At 47.4% G+C, this 19,203-nt stretch overlaps 7 protein-coding genes across 7 annotated transcripts; 5 read left to right on the plus strand and 2 right to left on the minus strand.

Moving 5' to 3' along the window:
- Positions 1-684: 684 nt before the first annotated feature.
- On the minus strand, positions 685-1,485 carry N7483_009633 (6-phosphogluconolactonase; the record flags this gene model as incomplete). Its single annotated transcript, XM_057093060.1, has 1 exon — positions 685-1,485. One exon carries the CDS (start codon positions 1,483-1,485, stop codon positions 685-687), a length of 801 nt encoding a protein of 266 aa, XP_056944234.1.
- Positions 1,486-2,725: 1,240 nt separating this feature from the next.
- N7483_009634 (uncharacterized protein) lies at positions 2,726-2,908 on the minus strand (the record flags this gene model as incomplete). The annotated part of the gene is made up of 1 exon (XM_057093061.1): positions 2,726-2,908. The coding sequence occupies one exon, from the start codon at positions 2,906-2,908 to the stop codon at positions 2,726-2,728; it is 183 nt and encodes a 60-aa protein (XP_056944235.1).
- A 2,405-nt stretch (positions 2,909-5,313) lies between these two features.
- On the plus strand, positions 5,314-6,824 carry atfA (bZIP transcription factor atfA; the record flags this gene model as incomplete). Its single annotated transcript, XM_057093062.1, has 4 exons — positions 5,314-5,344; positions 5,401-5,807; positions 5,861-6,456; positions 6,518-6,824. The coding sequence occupies 4 exons, from the start codon at positions 5,314-5,316 to the stop codon at positions 6,822-6,824; spliced, it is 1,341 nt and encodes a 446-aa protein (XP_056944236.1).
- Positions 6,825-7,885: 1,061 nt separating this feature from the next.
- Positions 7,886-11,004, plus strand: N7483_009636 (tubulin gamma complex associated family protein; the record flags this gene model as incomplete). Its single annotated transcript, XM_057093063.1, has 4 exons — positions 7,886-8,563; positions 8,652-9,099; positions 9,157-9,820; positions 9,918-11,004. The coding sequence occupies 4 exons, from the start codon at positions 7,886-7,888 to the stop codon at positions 11,002-11,004; spliced, it is 2,877 nt and encodes a 958-aa protein (XP_056944237.1).
- Positions 11,005-11,434: 430 nt separating this feature from the next.
- N7483_009637 (WKF domain-containing protein) lies at positions 11,435-12,910 on the plus strand (the record flags this gene model as incomplete). The annotated part of the gene is made up of 1 exon (XM_057093064.1): positions 11,435-12,910. The coding sequence occupies one exon, from the start codon at positions 11,435-11,437 to the stop codon at positions 12,908-12,910; it is 1,476 nt and encodes a 491-aa protein (XP_056944238.1).
- Positions 12,911-13,305: 395 nt separating this feature from the next.
- Positions 13,306-14,396, plus strand: prs2 (proteasome core particle subunit alpha 1; the record flags this gene model as incomplete). The annotated part of the gene is made up of 5 exons (XM_057093065.1): positions 13,306-13,312; positions 13,392-13,454; positions 13,516-13,670; positions 13,736-13,948; positions 14,013-14,396. The coding sequence occupies 5 exons, from the start codon at positions 13,306-13,308 to the stop codon at positions 14,394-14,396; spliced, it is 822 nt and encodes a 273-aa protein (XP_056944239.1).
- Positions 14,397-16,166: 1,770 nt separating this feature from the next.
- Positions 16,167-16,838, plus strand: N7483_009639 (uncharacterized protein; the record flags this gene model as incomplete). The annotated part of the gene is made up of 3 exons (XM_057093066.1): positions 16,167-16,179; positions 16,254-16,485; positions 16,547-16,838. 3 exons carry the CDS (start codon positions 16,167-16,169, stop codon positions 16,836-16,838), a joined length of 537 nt encoding a protein of 178 aa, XP_056944240.1.
- Between the last annotated feature and the right edge of the window lie 2,365 nt (positions 16,839-19,203).

Genomic DNA, 19,203 nt, shown 5'->3' on the forward strand with positions numbered 1-19,203 from the left:
TTTTGCTGATGGTTTCGTGCCATTGACGCGTTTGTACTAACTTCAACTGGAAAAATCAACATAAGCAGAATCGCGGACAGGAAGCCGAAAAATCGGCAACCCGGCGAATGAGTGACCAACTGCTGCTATCTTTGGCTTTCTGGGGTTATATACTGTCAGATTTACTTTTCACAATTCCTGCAGGAATAACAAATGCGGAATTTCAACCGCGTAACGAGCTTCGGCGGATCTGTGATGTGTTGAAAAGGGGAGGTACAGTGCATGCAGTAAAAAACAGGTTCCTTATGAAACTCATGAGCGAAGTGTTGGAGCTTCAAGTTGATCACGGATGTACCATTGATCATGCATTCTATGAACGTACTTGTTTATACAAGAGAAGGAGAAAATATTGTTCGAAGTTATTTCATTGATATCATCACGTTCTATCATTTAGCGAGACATGAATCATTTCGAGGACCATCAGGACAGGCGAATATTTGAAATAATTCCACCGAGAAGACAAAGGCAGTTCGAATTGAAACCCAACATTCAGTGACATCACATCAGCAGAAGTCCTGGACCATGACGTCCTCTAAATTTCCCATGTATATAGAAGAGCAACTTGCCCAGGTTCTGCTCTCTGGTTCATGTTTATATTTTGTTGCCAAATATGACAAGAAAAGGACTGCCCATACATATCCTCTCTCACAGGTTACCGCGACGGGGGAAAGCAACACCCTCGATGGCCGGGTGGTCTGTGAACCAGCTGACCTTCTCACCACCACCTTGGTTGACCAACGCGGAGGGAAGACTGCGACCCTCCTCGCTGTCAAAGATGGCCTTCATGATATCCTTCTTGCCAGCGCCGGTTGCCACAAACGCAATCTGGATAGCAGAAGTAACAACAGGCAGAGTCAAGGTGATACGCTTAGGCGGGGGCTTGGGCGAGTTGGTCTCAGCAGCAACCCAGGCGTCCTTCTCGCGCAGTAGATCATGACCAGGGAAAAGACTGCAGGTGTGACCATCAGGACCACAACCCAGCAAGATGAGGTCGAAGACAGGAAGCTTCACGCTGTCCTTAGCAGCGAATACGCGCATCAGATCATCCTGGTAGAGATCGGCCAGCTGTTGAGTATCATCCTTCTTGACGGCTTCGGCATCGATGGGGTACACGGTCGGAGCTCCGAGCTCCGCGGGAATCTTGTGCAGCAGTTCCTCCTGGAGAAGACGGTAGTTGCTATCGACGTGATCGAGAGGCACAGCACGCTCATCAGCGAAGAAGATGTGCCACTTGGCGAATTGGGGAGTATCCTCGGCAGTACCGTTGCCAGGGGCGAGCAGAGCACGAGCTAGGACAGTGGGCAAAGAGCCACCGGAGACGGCGACGCGGAAGGTATCGTGGCGAGCGAGGGCAGCATTCTGGCTTCGCAGAACATACGGGCGCAATTGCTCTGCGAGAGCATCGGTGGTGGGGAAGCTGTAGAGATTAGGCTGAGCGGTCGCCATTTTGATGTGTGCTTTGAAGGAGTTTGGGAGTCTCTTAATCGGCGGGGTTGGCGGGGCAAGGGTGGAATTCCCTACATTATGCGCCATCGCCCTGAACGGGAGATGACGTCGTCTTTAGTCAATATGTTCAAATTACTATATGTAGCCAATTGTTTCAATTGAATCAATGTAATTGGGACAATCATGTCTATATTTGTACTTCATCTGCACAAATGATCGACTTTCGACAGACGTTTTGCTTGTTGAGCTGTACAAGACCCCAGGTGCCTGTATGTTGGGAGCCTGAGGCTCCAAGTCTCCTAATCGGTCATTCGGTCTATGCCCAGGTGTCCAGGTGTGTATGAGATGCGTAGTATGGTGTTGTAATTTGACTTGCAGATATTAGTTCAATACTGCGACGAGGCCAATTATAACGCTATTATATTCGCCAACGCGGCCAATGAATATAAGTCTATGTCAGCCAGATCTTGCTCTCTGGGGGTTCGAATGTTTCACAGTTGCAAACTTGAAGCACGGATTCTTCGGTTCAATGACTTCTGTGGGTTGATTGATTATGGGCCAATTCGAATAAAGGCTAGCTCAGTGGGCTCGAATCTTGCAGGGCCTAAGCACCAGGTGGAGTGCCCCTCTCCGCGCACTATGTGTATACACTACCCGCGGACACGGGCCCAAAAATGAGGCTGATAAGATTGAAACTTTGATTATTTCAGCTGAAGTATTTTGATTGGGCCTCGCGCTTTCTCGGTTACTAGTAATCGGAAATCCTGACCATAATAAACATAATGAATAGTTAGCCCAGTGCTAGTGGTGCATTTGTTGAAAAATAAGCGCGCTGTCGGGCGTGTAAATGGATCACCTGATCTCTTGGGAGCTCCGGATGTCTCTCACTTCCCCTTTCTGGCCTTTCTTCATCTATGTTTTTTTTTCTAGAGAACACTTTTATCTTTCAAATGGGAAAAATTGGTCACTCTGATTGAAAGAAGTATATAATGTGGATCCCAGTTGCTGATCTTGGTTTTGAGCTTGGCGATGAAGTGACAACTGACAAGTGACAAGTGGAGCCGTCCACAATCCATGGATTGTTTCAAAAAGTCAACTGGCTTATATCAACCTCGCGATTGTATTGATTTCAAGATTCCATTGGTGCACAACCGTCTAATATCTTGGTGAATGGAGATTTGACTGTTTCAACAAGAAATATTCAAATGTTACAATATGGTGGATGTTATCCGAGAAAGGCCTAGGAAAGAGCCTTGGGAAATTCTGCAGTACGCTCGATACGATCATGAAACTGAGGACTTGGTACAGGTGGCCTGAAGATGCCAGTGACATCCGTAGGCATCTCCTCGCCTAAAGTGGTGTTAATCACCTGGGCACTGGGCACATAACAGCTTGAGGTGACCGCCTGCGGAGCTGTATCCATTTCTGAGTAGCTTCAACTTGAAGTTGGGATCAATGGCACATGAGATCTCAAGTGCACAATGGAGACTGCCAGTGCATCCATGTGGGCAGCTTTCCAAGGTTGGAACCCCACTGGCATGACTCCAGGCTTGAACTTGAAGTTGTGGTCCAGATTCAACTGGAAGTTTACGTGTGGCTCCGACTCGGAGTCAACATATATCTACTTTGCACCTTTGGCACCGTGACCGCACGGTATGACCAACTCCGAGTCGCTATTTGTCGAAAATAGGCTACAATATCTATTTGAAACTTTGAGAGTGGCTTAATTGAGCACTTGGGGTAATGAAATATGTACCCCCTTTTCAGCATTGGTTCACAACGTGCAGGTGACTTCCATGTCAGTTTGTGATACATAATGCAGCCCTGGAGTCAAGTGCTATATTTACTACTAAAGCCTGAGCCGCTAGCCGGGATCAAAGTTCCAACTGGCAGACTGCAGAAGTGGAGCCTTGAAACGGTGGCAAACCTGGAATTACATATACGCGTACTCCGTACACATATTGAATTAGTCGAACACGACTTCTTTTACTCTGAACACGCAAGCTGAATCCTTATCTTTTCAATAATTATATCCGACATCTGGAGTCTTGTCTTGTAGTACACGACCTCGGGACCTATCAGACGTGATCTAGACCGGTTCACAGGCCACGCACGTCATCCCGTACTTTGTGGACCGGGACTCACGTGGATGGCGTCATTGACTGAAAGCAGGTTGGAAGGAATCGTTTTAATCTGTTCAAAAGTTCATTTTCACTTCAATTACTGGTGTTTTCTTCCCTTCCACCACTCATCATCGTGCATTCCACTCTCCGACACGTCCCTCTCCACTCCAACCTTCCGTTGATACAGAGATCTGACTGGCTGCTATCCCCCAGTTTGGACCCCACTCGGCTGGCCCAACACCCGGGACACATTCCTGTCGTCGTCATCGTGAAATCATTTCCTGGTATTTTATTTTCCTCGAGTACAGAGGTACCATACCCCATGAATGCAATATCAACAATGAACAGATTGACCAGGTGACTCACCCTTGAAATTCCCACGCGCCTGGTATTCTGGATTCAGGCTGTTGGTTCATTCAAAATATTTCCCTCCAATGAGGACACGGTTGAGATAAGTAAAATTTTTTTTTCTCTTGATAGTCCGTACTCCGTACTGAGTTCACCTGGTCCATGCAGACAAGCTGGTCTCCGCTTCTGCTCATTTGGACTGAGGGTGATTGGTCAAGCCCTGATCCCGGGATCCACCTCCAGCTTGGACTCGACATGCGAGGGTCTCTCTCGAAATGTTTTTGAAGGGTCACTCTGGGTTCGCTGTTTTCTCATTCATTTCTTCTTCTTTTTTCACAATCTATGGATTGGTCCAAATAGGCACAGAATTTTTCTAATGTAGATCGTAGAGTCATGCGGTATTGAATAGGAGGCACCTGGGTGTCCTATTAAAATCCCAAAAAATCAATCTGTATGCACAACCAGTCCAGAACCTCGGGGTTAAGGCCATTACTCAACTTCAACTGGTTTTTAATTTTCTTTTTTTTCTTTTTCCCTGTGTCTCTCTACGGAGTACCGGCTTCGGTTAGAAATATGGATTGGTTACATCGGTTACATCGGGATTACCATACCAACCCCCTGGAAATTTTCTTTTTTATTATAAATCAATAATTAACAGTGACTATCAACTGCTCACAAATTACTACTGTTACTGTGTAGTTTCAAGGTGACTGTGTCAGGGTTATAGAGAAGGTTGAGGTTGCTCGCGTGGATGTATTTTATAGAGTAATACTAATACCGGTAAGGTGGCCCCATCTCACCCTGACTAACCCCAATCCTTCTCCCAATCATCCCCGTAGCTTGGTAACTTTAGTAATAATACCAAACACTTTTACCCTACTTAATGTTTTCCCCTAAAATTGTCGTCATTCCCCCCTCTACGTCACTTTTCTCCCTCTCACCTTCTCATCGGGTCGAATCTGCAAGCCACGAAAAAAAGAACCTCTGATGTCTGCCGTCGCGACTGTGTCGGCGAACTCACTGTCCACTATGGACTCGAAGAGAAATGTTAAAGGTTAGTCCATTGTCGCGTTATTTATCCTTCACCCCTTCAAAATTGTGGTATATGGGAAAAAAAAGAGGAAGAAAAAAAAGAGCAAGACAATGCTCTATCCAAAAGCAGACGCGCAAAAAAAAGGACTTAGGAGCAGAGAAAACAAAAGAGGAGCAAATCAATCCATTTACTAAGGATAATACTGCTTTCTCGTTTTGTTCTTTGGTAATCCGCCACCTAGAGTTACTTTAACTCAACTGCTCCCCCTCTGCCGTTTAGATGATCTCACAACTGGCGTCATCGATCTACCACACTTCCTCCATAATGAAGGGCCCTCGTTTTCGACATCCTTCTGGTACCTTTTTCGCGCGCGTCATCTGCTATCCTCATACATGCTGACTCGCCTATCAGACTCGCAGTCTACAGACAAAGATCAAAAGACAGATATCCAATCCTCGCTGCCGCCATCGCGACGCCCGACTGGAGCCGCCGCGAGTGATACTCCTGATTACTTCAACTCCGTGCATAACCCATTCTCGCTGGAGCCCAATCCATTCGAGCAGTCCTTTAGTGGCGGCAATCCTGGCGACACCCCCGGCAAGTCGCTGCTGCCGCCTGTCGCTTCCCTTACCTCCCCGGCCATACCTGGCGCAAGCTCCGGGGGTGGCTACAACTGGTCCAACTCCCTCCGCTCTGGGCCCCTGAGCCCCGCCATGCTTCCCGGCCCAACTGGATCTAATGATTACTTCGACAGCATCGGCAGAGGTTTCCCAACACCCAACGAATCGTCCCTCCGCACCGGGCTGACCCCGGGGGTGGTGGGTCGATGTTCCCGGCCCCCAGTCCCAACTCCCAAGCATTGTTACAACAGCTTCAAAACGGCGGTGCTACCCCGTCGACTATCGATTTTCATCGCACCGCGTTGACCGCTAAGAAGAACAGCACGAATGGTCAAGCGAACGACCAGGACCAGGGCCAGAACGCGATGATGGACACCAAGCCCCCTCAACCCGCACCTGCGGACCAATTTACACAACACGATGCCGCCGATGCTGCCAACGGTCTTTTCATGCTTGCCAAGGGTGGGCAGGCCAACAACATGCAGATGAATCAAAATATTCAAAACGACCCGCGCGCCGCCGCGGCTGCAGCTGCAGCACGTCGCGTGTCACAAAATCCTAACGGCACCAATGGTCGAGAAATGAGCGGAGATAGTTCTGAGCAGGAGCCTGCCAGGGGTGGTAAGGGCAAGGGCAAGAAGGGCGCTGCTGCTAAGGCGCCTGCAGCTAACAACCGGCGCAAGGCCGATGATACGCCCAGAGGCTCAAACAAGAAGTCCAAGCTCAACAGCGTTGAACCGCCATCGGACCTGGATTCTGAAGATGAAGAGATGAAGAAATTGACATCTGCGGACCCCAAGAAAATGACTGATGAGGAGAAGCGACGCAACTTCCTGGAGCGTAATCGGTATGTTTTATCAACTTGATGCAAAACTTCAATTGACCAAAAGTACTAATGATCATTTCAGTGTCGCCGCCTTGAAGTGTCGTCAGCGCAAGAAGCAGTGGCTGGCCAACTTGCAGGCCAAGGTTGAGCTGTTTACCACTGAGAACGACGCGTTGACTGCTACTGTGACACAACTCCGCGAGGAGATTGTGAACCTGAAGACACTCCTGTTGGCCCACAAGGACTGCCCTGTCTCTCAGGCTCAAGGATTAGGTCCTCTGATGATGAACGGCATGTCCGCTGGCTTCGATCCTCATGGTTACGGCATGGCTAGCCAAATGGGTATGCAACCTGGTCCACCGATCACTGCCCAGGGTATGCGCCGATAAGTGCAAGTATAAAAAACTTTGTTACTTAAACCGGCCAATCTCCCATGGCCGGGCTTGATGGCACTCAGTGGCAGATATAAGCCTACTTGCTCAAATACGGCGATTCGCTTATTTTTCTATTTTTATTTTACTACGGGCATAGAGGATTTTGGTCCTTTTCGCCTAGAAACGTTTTGATTTTTATTCTTCACTTCGGCATTGGCTCCGCCGAACCTTCTGGCATGGGCAGGTGTTAATGATGCACACGATTCAAAAATGGAACGGGTTGATTCCGGCGGTCTGGAAACGAAATGAATTCCGTTTACTCTTTGGAGGGCGCGTCAATTTTCGGCGTCTTGAGATTTCTATGGCTGCGTCAAGGTTGTTCTGGTTTCTGATGGCTCTTATGTTTTTTTTTCTTTTTCTGACCTTTTTCTTTTTTCTTCTTCCTAATACCCTCTCTTCATGGGCCTTGAGAGACGGGTTATTTCTACTTTTCGCTTGTCTAATACTTGGAGCACCGCCGGTGCATGTCTTCTTTCTGATCCGGGTTGCTTGTTGAGATACATGATTTCCGGGTGGCGTTTGGGTGGCTTGATAATGTTCTTTTTTTATTGTCTTACTAGTTCCCCGATGAGATGAGCAATTGAAATCATTGTCGCTCTGAAATTGCATGAAATATGTAGTATATGTAGGCAGTAGTATCCTGTAGCATGTCTGGTGCATCTACAAAGTATGCCAGGTCCCAGTGGACGTTGATATTGATAAGTGATAAGAGAGACGCGCGCTTGCCAAACAACCCAAACATAGCAAACACGAACCCACTCCGATCGAACCTCCATTTGACCTATGCGCTTCACTTTTTCAGACCAATTGCAATAGACAACTTTTTGATCCTCGCTCTGAAGTTGAGATACTGGAATCTTTCTAGAAACCAGAAGCCTAAACAATAAATCCGTCGCCCAACGTCTCGAACCACCTCCGCATCCGCTAAACGTCAACAACGAACCCCAACTTTCCGGACTCCTAAAAAACAACAATTAAGCAGTACTCTGCCCTCAAGCGGGGGAAAGGGTAAGGAAATGTCGACCTCCACCCGCCACCCAGCCCGCCCGCGCCGCATCGACGATGCCCTCTCCCAACTAGTCGACTCCTTTACCCCCGCGCTCCCCATAACCGCCCTCCAAGATGAGGATTACTCCGATCCTGAGGAGGCCCTCGCAGCTGCAGAAGAACGCCGTCACAATGCATACCTTGAGCGAGCATGGCGCATCCTTGATACCCACGTCTCCTCCAGCGCAGCAGATACAGGCTCACCCTCCGGCCGCCGGGGTAGTGTCGCAGGCGCCGAGAATGTTAATAATGCGGCCGATCTCATCAAGCGCAAGTTGCGGCGCGAAAATGCCAGTCCTGAGCTTGCCGTGAAATTCTCGAACATGTACTCCAAGCTCCTGACGCAGCCTGTACTCTCGCAGAAATGGGGTATCCTGTACCTGCTTTACAAGCTCTCAGAAGATAGTGAGGGCCTCGGCGAACAACAGTACGGCGAACGGAGTCGGAGCCCGTTGATGGATGATGGGAATTTACAGAATATGCTTGGGCCCAGAGCTCCACTGCCTAGACGTGGGACGGGTCCTCGGGCTATAGATTCTGATGATGAAGGCCCAGCTGTTAGCTCCTCTGCGTCGCAGCGTGTGCCGCTATCTTCGAAGCCGGAGAGGCAGAGCTCGTTGCGTTATGAGGGACTGGAGCAGTCTACTGTGCGGAGTCGTGCTACCAGCCGTGCAGGCTATGAGGGAGCCACAACTGACCATGAGGGCGATGATCGTGCGGATACTGCGTCCCTAGCTCCGCCTCGAGGGGGGTTCCTTTGAGTATGGGCTTTTGCGCGATTTGCCTTTCAACCTGCAGGGATTGTCTTCAACGAATCTGCAGTTTCAGTCCGCTACTTCTTTGAGGTTACCGGCTCATCTTCCCGCGCCGATTATTTCCCTGCTGAATTCTTTGGCTGAGCCTTGTCTTCTGTATAAGGGGCTTTCGGCCTTTGTGGAGAGCACCGAGGGTGGCCTGGTGAATCAGAGCTTGCGGGCTGCTATTGCGAATGAGTTGCGGTCTTATCTTAGCTTGGTCGCTACATTGGAGTCGGAGATCCGTCATGCGCTTGCTGCGATTGGTGATGCCAATGAGCCCAACGGCGTTCGGAAGGGTGGTGTCACTCTGAAACGATGTGTTGTTTGGACAAGGGATGCTACCATGGCACTCCGGTTGATGAGTCTGATCGTGGAAGAATCTAAAGGTAAGGAGGAGTCTATTCGAAGACATTGTCGTCATATATGCTAATAATAAACTGTAGACAAAAAGGGTGGCCAATTGATATCTCTGATCCATGGGTTCTCTTCATCACATGGTGACCCCTTTGTATGTGCTTTTGCAGAGAAACTTCTTGCACATGTTACACAACCGTTTTATGACATGCTTCGGTCCTGGATCTACGACGGTGAGCTTTCTGATCCTTATCAAGAATTCTTTGTTGCGGAAGGGAAGAACACATCCGATGAAGATCCCCGACGTATCGCAACCAGTGTTTGGGATACCAAGTATGTCTTGGATGAGAAAATGTTGCCTTCTATCATTACGCAAGAATTCGCAAACAAGGTCTTCCTGATCGGGAAATCTTTGAACTTTATCAGATATGCCTGTGGCGATTCCGCTTGGGTGGAGGCCTATTCGAAGGAAGCCTCAAAGGAGCTGAGATACGGCGATACAGCTACACTGGAGACATCTATTGATGAGGCTTACAAGACCACTATGGCACGTCTCATTCATCTTATGGACAACAAGTTCAAGCTCTTTGATCATCTCCAAGCACTGAAGAAGTATCTGCTTCTTGGTCAAGGTGACTTTATCGCCCTATTGATGGAATCGCTGGCCTCTAATTTGGATCGCCCGGCAAATTCACAATACCGACATACTCTCACTGCGCAGCTGGAACATGCTATTCGTGCCTCGAATGCACAGTATGATTCGCCAGATGTTCTTCGCAGACTAGATGCCCGAATGCTTGAACTCAGCCATGGCGAGATTGGTTGGGACTGCTTCACTCTGGAATATAAGATTGACGCCCCCCGTGGACGTGGTCATTACTCCCTATGGCTCAACGCAGTATCTCAAGGTCTTCAACTTCCTATGGCGTGTAAAGCGAGTCGAGTTCGCCCTGAATAGTACCTGGCGCCGTTGTATGACGGGCGCACGAGGTGTCCTTACTCATGTTGATGACAAAGTAGGACCAGACTGGAAGCGCGCCCGATGTGTTATCGCTGAAATGATTCATTTCGTCTGTCAACTCCAGTATTACATCCTCTTCGAGGTCATCGAGTCCAGCTGGGATACGCTGCAGGCGGCAATCTCCAAGCCGGAATGCACTCTCGATGATCTCATCGTGGCACACAAAGAATACCTGAACTCTATCACACATAAGGGTCTACTCGGCTCTGCTTCTCCGCGCTACGGCTCATCCACTTCTAACGCCGCCAAAGGACCCGAAGAGAGCTTCCTCTCCCAGCTCCATCAGATCCTCAAAATCATGCTTTCCTACAAAGATGCCGTGGACGGCCTTTACTCTTTCTCTGTGGCGGAATTTACTCGTCGTCAGGAACTCAGCGCCAAAATCGAAACTCGCACCGCGCAAGGCCGCTGGGGCGTCACAGATCGCGACATTAACCCCCGACGTACCAACAACCGCGGTGGCATATCCATGGCATCCAATCCAGATATCCGGACCATGAGCACCGGTCCGGATGGTCTAGATACCCCATTGACCATCTCAGCTCATGACCTCGCTGCAGATGATCACATGCTTGCGTCTCTCCGTGTCCGCCTACATGATCTCTCCGCTGATTTCCGCTCTCGGCTGAACATTCTCCTGGGTGATCTCGCTTATCAACCGGATATTGACATGCGTTTCCTTGGCGTTGTCATGAACTTTAACGAAGTCTACGAGCCTGTAAAACGGCGAAGACCTGCTGGTCCTACTTCAAGGGACAAGGAAAAGGAACGCGAACGAGAGCGTGCAAAGAGGAAGGCTGCTGCTGCTTCTCAGGCTCCCGGATCAGGAACAGAGGGCACAGGCAGTTTCCCACGGGAGATGCGTAGAGAACGAAGGGATGGTTTTGAACAAGGTGCTAATGTGGCTGGGGCCTGATATCAACCATCACATTCTCAGATGTTAAAGTTAAAATGTATGTCACTAAAAGTACAGTAGTTGAAAGACCTATTAATGCGAGATGAATCCATGATATCCAATCAAGTGGAATATAATTTGAAAAAAAAATTGTTCAAAGTCGGGGGTTATACTCCTTCCAAGGCTGGGAACCTTAGAATGCCCTAAGAAATCTTATCAGAGACCGCCTAATTTAACGGCAGAAAAAAAATAGTTCAACTCCGCCTGCCATCAAACAACCATCACGACACCACTTAGTCGACGTCCCCAACCCAAATCAGGGGCACTTGGACGAAAAAGAATATAATTCCCAGGCTATATTTTCATCACTATTGCCCAATTACCAATTGTGCAACCTACCGAGCCACCACCGCAACCTCAAGGCTATATCTGCATCCGCAGAACCTATACCATGGCCAGAACCAAGATCTCCGAACAACCCGAGCAGGTGAAGCATAAGAAGACCAAGGAGACCAGCGAAGACATCGAAATGTCCGAAACCACACCCAAGAAAAACTCCGACAAGGAGAAGAAAAAGCGCAAGTCGTCCGACGAGTCCGAGGACGTAACAAAGACAAGCAAGAAGCGCCGACACAGCGAGAAAAACAACGAGGACTCTGATGAGCCCGTGAAGGAGGAGAAGGCTTCTAAGAAGAGCAAGAAGGACAAGGAAGAGAAGAAACAGAAGAAGAAGAAGCGTGTCTCATTCGGACCCGGTACCAAGACACAAGATGGATCCGAAAGCGATGCAGACAACGAGGAAGATGAGGAGGTCGAACCTGAACCTGAAACCTCGGACAGTAGCGACACAGTGACGAATGATGACTCGACACAACAATCTCAATCGCAATCGGAGAGCGAGGCTGCGCTAGAAGAGATGCGGAAACGTAAGCGCGAGAAGAAGAAGGAGCGTAAGAACAAGGACTCCTCAGCTTCCTCTACTACCTCCTCGGCTCCGACACATTTCCACGAAACTCCCGTCATGTCCTACCTGAGCCACTACTTTCATGATCGCTCGACATGGAAGTTCCAGAAGAACCGTGAGACGAACCTGTTCAAGCATCTTTATTCGGATGAGCATGTCCCAGCTCGGTACAATGTTGCGCTTTTGACCTACCTGCAAGGATTGAAGGGAGATGCGGCGAAGAGCCGGTTGAGAGATGGGGCTGTGGAGGTCGCGAAGCAGGATATTGAGGCATGGAAGAAGGACGGAAAGGAGGCACCTGAAGCGTTCCAGGCTGGTGTTGATGCTTTCCGGGACTTGTTGAGTGGTTCTGAAGCGAGCACAGAGCTGAACTCTGCGTCATCTGTGGAGGGTGTTAAAGGTGATGCCGAGAAACGTCTTCAGAAGAGGGTTCGTGCGGAACTTGTCTTCTTTGCTGTTACCGAGAAACTGTTTGATCTGAAGGCTATTCCCAAAAAACAGCCTGTGAAGGCAGAGCCCGTCAACAAGAAGAGGAAGAACCGTACTGCTGTTATTGATATCTCTAGCAGTGAGGATGAGACCTCTAGCTCGGGCAGCAGTGATGATAGCAGCGATGACGAGACTTCTAGCTCTGGTAGCGATAGTGAGGACTCGGACAGTGACAGCGACAGTGATGAGGACAAGCCTGCCGCCAAAAAGTCTGCTCCTGCTCCCGTTCCCGTTGCTACCAAGTTACCGGCTAAGGAGCGCACTGTTAGCAAGCCACTGGAGAAGGCTCCCGCTCCCAAGGCCGCTCCCAAACCCCAGCCTCTATCTGCATCGGAGAAGAGGGCTGCTGCTCGTGAGAAGAAGGCCGCTAACCCAGTGGCACCAGCTGCTCCCAGCAAGAACAAAAAGAAGCAGAAGCGCAAGGTCAGAACTATTGATCTTGAGATCTCGAGTAGCGAGAGTGATAGCGATTAAACATGGGATGTATTTTAATATGGCGTTAAAAAGATATTCAGCCATTTGTATAGCGAATGATCAAAATATGGATACTGAACGAAAGACAATAATTTTTCAACATACACGAATGTAGTATACAGTATTTTCTAGCAACTAACTTGGTATTTTCAAGTTGAAATAATTTGCATACTGTGTTCCAAGGTGTATGCCCAGCAGCCCAGGTGCACTGAGTAGGAGAGGCTCTCAGCAGTATGTCGAAGGCGGTGAGCGTCAAGCTCAAGCTCTCTCGAGCTTAGGCACCGCTGGCACGCGTCACACGATTCATCCATCCAACCTCACTTTTCTCTTTTTATCGATTCCTCCATCTCTTCGTTTCATTATTCCCCGTATAAAACAAGTTATCCTCCGCCATCATGTCCGGTATGTTGCTTCCCCGCCAGAAACGCTGGTCTAGTCCCAGGACATCAGCCCCGACTGACCCCCATCTTCTCCGCATCAGGAAGCGCAGGTTACGACAGACATATCACCATCTTCTCCGACCAAGGTCGACTGTACCAAGTCGGTACGTAATTTCACCCTATCTACGACTCACCTCGCCCGGTCCGCTGCTTGGACTCCTCCAGCACCGCACGACGACCATCCTGTCATCGTATTCACCACTAACACATCAACCTACACTGTAGAATATGCATTCAAGGCTATCACCTCTGCCAACATCACCTCCATCGGTGTGAGGGGGAAAGATTGTGCCGTCGTGCTGTCCCAGAAGAAAGTTGCTGTAAGCGCCGCATCTATCCCATCACTCGAACCGGGAACCAGGAACTCATCATAACCCACTTATAGGATAAACTCATCGACCCATCCTCTGTCTCACATGTCTTCAAGATCTCCCCTTCTGTCGGTTGTGTCATGACCGGTTCCATAGCAGATGCTCGTGCCTCTGTGGATCGGGCCCGTGGAGAGGCTGCCGAATTCCGATACAAGTTCGGATACGAGATGCCCTGTGATGTTCTTGCGAAGCGATTGGCTAATATCAACCAAGTCTACACACAACGAGTATGCTCTCTGTTATCATTCTGTTTAATAGCATATGTCCCTTCTAACCCTTACTTTCTTTTAGGCCTACATGCGGCCATTGGGTGTGGCAACAACTCTGATCTCCGTCGACGATGAGAAGGGTCCTCAACTCTACAAGTGTGACCCTGCCGGTTACTATGTTGGATACAAGGCGACAGCATCGGGTCCTAAGCAGCAGGAAGCGCTGAACCACCTGGAGAAGAAGCTGAAGAACAAGGATGCTGCCCCTGGTAACTGGGAGGAAGTTGTGGAGCTTGGCATTTCTGCCCTCAGCAATGTGCTGAGCGTCGACTTCAAGAAACATGAGCTGGAGATCGGCATTGTCGGTGGTCCCCGGGCAGATGGCGAGGGTACAACCACAGCATTCCGGGCTCTGACTGAGGAGGAGATTGATGAGAGACTGCAAGCCATCGCAGAGAAGGACTAAGCGGTAATTCAGAGATATGTCGAACTGCAGGATCGCAGGTGCAGGGGAAGAGTGTTCTTTCGGGAGGTCCGAGATCCCAGAGATGATACTCTATTCTGGTCTGTGATGTTGTGATGTGATATTCTTTTTTTAAATTTTATTCTAGAACGAGGAATGATTGAACTTCATTGGACTTGGTTTCTTTTTTGGTTGGTCTTCTATTGGGATCTTAGGAGTACATTATGCACTGCAAGGTCTGAGTTTCGAGTATGTTTCACACCACGCACTACCAGGATCATATGCAGCGGCAGCCGCAGAATAGATAGGTTTGACTCCATACAAGTCCCCAGGATATCCTGGAACTGCCGTTCAGCCGACAATGGGAGTGGGTCTATCAGTGACAGAACTTGCCACCACTAGACTTAGAGCTAGTACCGCAGAGCGATGAATCACACGTAGTTGGTCATATTCATTAGTGGCTTTTCGTCCAATTGCATTCGTCTATCATCTTTATTTTTAAATTTTCCTATTTTCTGGAATTTGATTCAAATAATAAAAGGGACTGTATCTTCGTATAATTGGAGACTTCCATATACATTGAGGAGGTAAGGGACAAGTAGTATACTACGCATACATAGTAAACTTCCTCTTTCAGCTTCAGCTTTCGGTACCGACGCCACATGTGGCTAAGAAAAAGCCAAAAACAAAAAAAACGTGGCTGAGGTCTCGAACAGGTATTAGTAAAAGCTGAAACTGATAGCTGAAGGTCTCCATGGCTCCATTCAATTATTAGACCCATTCTAAGATTCAAGATCTAGCAATGATGTCGTCTTCAGTTCGACTCAATAGAAAAATCCGCCACCACAAACCGATGAACTAGAACCGATCTAGATTCACGTATGCAGGTCCCTGTAGTTGTTGACAGGGGTCCCACGAGCAACGCAATGACCTTCTAAAGTAGTTCACACTCTTACCCAACCATGTTCTCTAAGCGTACGGAGTACATTTTCCCTGTTGTGGTTCTCATCGGCCGTACAGGAACCTAATCTCTTTGGATCCACTTAAAGCCTGAATCAGTTTATACATTACGGAGTACAGCTTGCCCCATTTTTCAGAACTGCCGTTCCAAAAGAAAAAAGGAAAAAAGAAAAAAAAAAAAGTACACAGCCCACTATGCTATGATCCCCTTTCCCGTCCCTATGCCGTTGACGGTTTTCTCGGGAACTATCGTTGTGGCCCGGTCCACCCTCGCATCCGCATTCCAGCTGTACTAGACTCCTCAAGAGGTTCTTGTGGCTTTTCTTACCGGTTATTGGTGCTGTCGTGTCTCTTGATGATCTCGTCTCCGCTGTCACAGAGTGATAATTTATTTTTGTTTTTTTATTAATTTTTTAATATTTTAATTTATTAATTTATTAATTTATTTCTTTTCTGTTGAACTTCTTCTAATCCAATCATACCTCTTGGATCATACCTCTTGAATGGGTCTATTCTAGGATACTAATTTTATTCGAGATCCTCTGCTGTCATCTATGGGGTACTGGTTCTAGAGACCAAAGTGTGAAGATGACGCTGTTCCCAACCTGGGATTCTTCTTATAAAGACTCATATCCTCGTCTCATCATCAGTCCATTATCAAGGCCGTTTCTTTCTTATACTTTGTGTTCTTATATTCCAATTCTTCTATTCTCTCCTTCATTGGCCTTCTCGATTGTTCATTTTGTGACCATTTCCTTCACGCCTATCCTATCTACTGTATATTATTTCTAATCACGACATCAAACACCTTCAATGGCAGACGGACGTGAGTATCCATCCCATCCAACTCAATCAATTGATTTCAAATATCCAGATACTGATATCATTTGGGAGAAATAGTCAACCAGGCTCGCGCAGTGCGAGTAGCCGAACTCATCAATGACTACCGCACTCTTCTGCTGCATATCTCTCAACAAAACGTGGAAGTACACCCAGACGACTATTACGAAGAAGGCTACGCCGTACTCCGGGAATGCCATACCTCCGCTCATCGATTAATGTCTGCCACCTACCAGCCGTGTCCAGTAACCGGCCAAGGCAATGCCGAGACAGAAAAAGCAGAACTAAGAAGGTAATTGGCCAGAAATCAAATCTCATACAATGGGCATTGTCTCGCTAACAATTTTTTATAGAGTCATCATTGATAGTAGCGCTCGCCGATTCCAAGCACACAAGATCTACCTACGAGCAGCAGCAGCTCGACGATGGGCTATGACCCGCTCAAACTCTCTCCGTGGACAGCGACCAACACCCGCTCATGCCGCCACCTTGAAAGCCGCACATACCTCCTTGCTACAGGAACTGGCGCGCATCACAGATCAACACGTTGTGGCTGATCTTCGAGCCGCCGATCAACGAGCAGGTCATTGGCTTGATGATGATCCTTCCCTAGAGGCCATTCGACGCTGGATTGGGGGCCGGTAATGACGTATGGGGCACCACATGCAAACGGAGATTGAGTACACGTCTATTAATTTCCGATGCTTTCGAATCTTTCGATTCTTTCCCACTTGTCGTCTTATCCAGTGGTACAAGTGGGATTGTGTGCGGGGACTTTTCCTTTTTTTCTCTTCCGGCGGGTATAGCGCGGGTCGCTGTACCTCATTTATTTTTTTTACTGTGGGGATTTGAAACAAAGAAAAGAAATCTTCTTCTTGGGACATGAGACATGGAACGAAATGAAAACGAACGAAAAAAAAGAAGATCAATGTTTTCTATGAGCATAGCTGGCGAATATATCCCTCTTGTTTTGGGTTTTTTTAACTGTTAACTGTCTATCGATTCTTTTTCTATGGTTACTTCAAGTTTCTTCAAGTTCTGTTATGGCGTCTACATTTTAGATATACTCATTATGCGACCATGTGGGAATAAACGAGAACCTTGCATCCAAAAATCTAAGCTATTTCTCCTAAGAAAAAACCAATTTCTTGATTCCACCTTCTTTACCGGCTACGGAGTACCCCGACGGTGACTCCGATTTACTTCCCACGAGGAATGGTAAACTAGTACTAGTAGAAGAAAATTGTGAAGAGAATCCCCTATGGAGACTGTCTAAAGCTTCACAAAGATATCATCCCGTTATCCTTGTGGTCCGGCTCCACATGGACTATAGCCCTGGAGAGACATCCGATGTTGGGAATGTATCAACTTGAACCGAGTACTAAGTCCACGGGTATAGTACGTGGGCGCTTCTGGTCAGCACTAATTTGAACTAATCATTGGCTGGTCCAAAGCCATTTCAATTGATTTAATGTACACTACTAGTGGATAATAATGAATGATACTACGGAATAATGTACTAGTCATCCGGATATACATATACTCTTAACTCCACTAGTAGAAGCTAGGGACCCATAACCCTGGAACCCACAATGGTTTTTCATCCTTCACGTTCGGACCTTCAACCCTGACAATACCATTGGGTATGCTGCATAGACGGGGATCCAGACACCTGGGTCCCGAGGCAGACATGCCAGCTGAAAAATGTGCTAATACTACTGTATACTGGAGGAATCAGACTATGGAAACTTAATCCACATGATAGATTTTGCAAGCCACATGCATATGCAAGTTGGAGGAATAGGAAGTCTCTAGAATCAGTCCATTAATCATTGGAATACATCATACATAACCCCAGCGGTCACGGTTTTACCACTCCACTCATTCCGCAGCATAGCCCTACAAGCCCTATAGACTAATTATAGCGTTATTGCTTCGAGTTTTATTAGACAAGAACTATGTACACCGATTATTTGAATTGACCACCTGGGAATTAGTACAAGTATGAATCTAGCACTTAAGGTATGGACTATGTACAACTTGAACATAATCATATAAGCGGAAGCAGAATAATACTAATCAAATCATACCATGGTCCATACTGCTAGAGAGCATGAGTCCATGCATGCCCCACACAGGGACGATCCAGGGTGGCGGATAAACAATTCGCAACCGTTTTGGCGGAAAACAGGCATAATGCTCAATGCTGCTCGGTAATCCGATTCGAGAACTTTGAATGTTGTTTTTTGCGGCTTCTATACTCCACCTCATAAAAAAAGTATACTGAGTCAGGTTCTGTTTGAGATGGGTAGGAACAAGCCGATTGGGGGTCAGGGCGGCTTAGATCTAGTGGGTCCAGGGCTAAGACGTTAGTTTGGTCTGTGCTATGCCAATCAGTGCTTCGATCGGGCTTGTCGCTGATCAGCTTCAGCTGGTGTTGGTCTCCTAAGGAAGAAATTATTTTTTTCCTAATCTTTCAGGGGAAATTAATCAAAGACTTTTTTAATTTTTTTTTATTTTTTTTATTTTTATTTTTTTTAATTTTTTTTTTTATTTTTTTTAATTTTTCTTATTCTTTAATTAACCTTATACCTATAAGCAAAATCAAACGGTGGATACTAAATAGATCCCCGCTACATATTCTTGAGTTTTGGGACTTTCGACATGTGGCTTTTGGCTTTGCGTGTTTCAGCTGATGCTGCCTTAGGTATTTGATCGGCGTTAATATCGGAATAGTTTATCTGTTCAAATGTGTTGGGATTGATGTGGATATTTTTCTTTTCTTGGGTTGCTCTCCAGGGCTTTTTAGGTATCCAGCCATGTGGCCTCTCGCGTGGCTATAGTCCAATTTTTTAGGCTCTGACGAGTTCATGTGCACTTGGCATTTATGATTATTCCTTACAAATCAAATTCTAGACTGTTTCCCAGGTTAAATATTTGAATGTGATAAGCAAGATGATTTTATACTAGGTCTTCCACCTGATAGAGATAGTTGACTTCAGTTTTCAGA

Source organism: Penicillium malachiteum, assembly GCF_028827825.1.
Source record: "Penicillium malachiteum strain IBT 17515 chromosome Unknown utg000004l:1.0-4883003.0:1.0-4884900.0, whole genome shotgun sequence".
Taxonomy (NCBI): domain Eukaryota; kingdom Fungi; phylum Ascomycota; class Eurotiomycetes; order Eurotiales; family Aspergillaceae; genus Penicillium; species Penicillium malachiteum.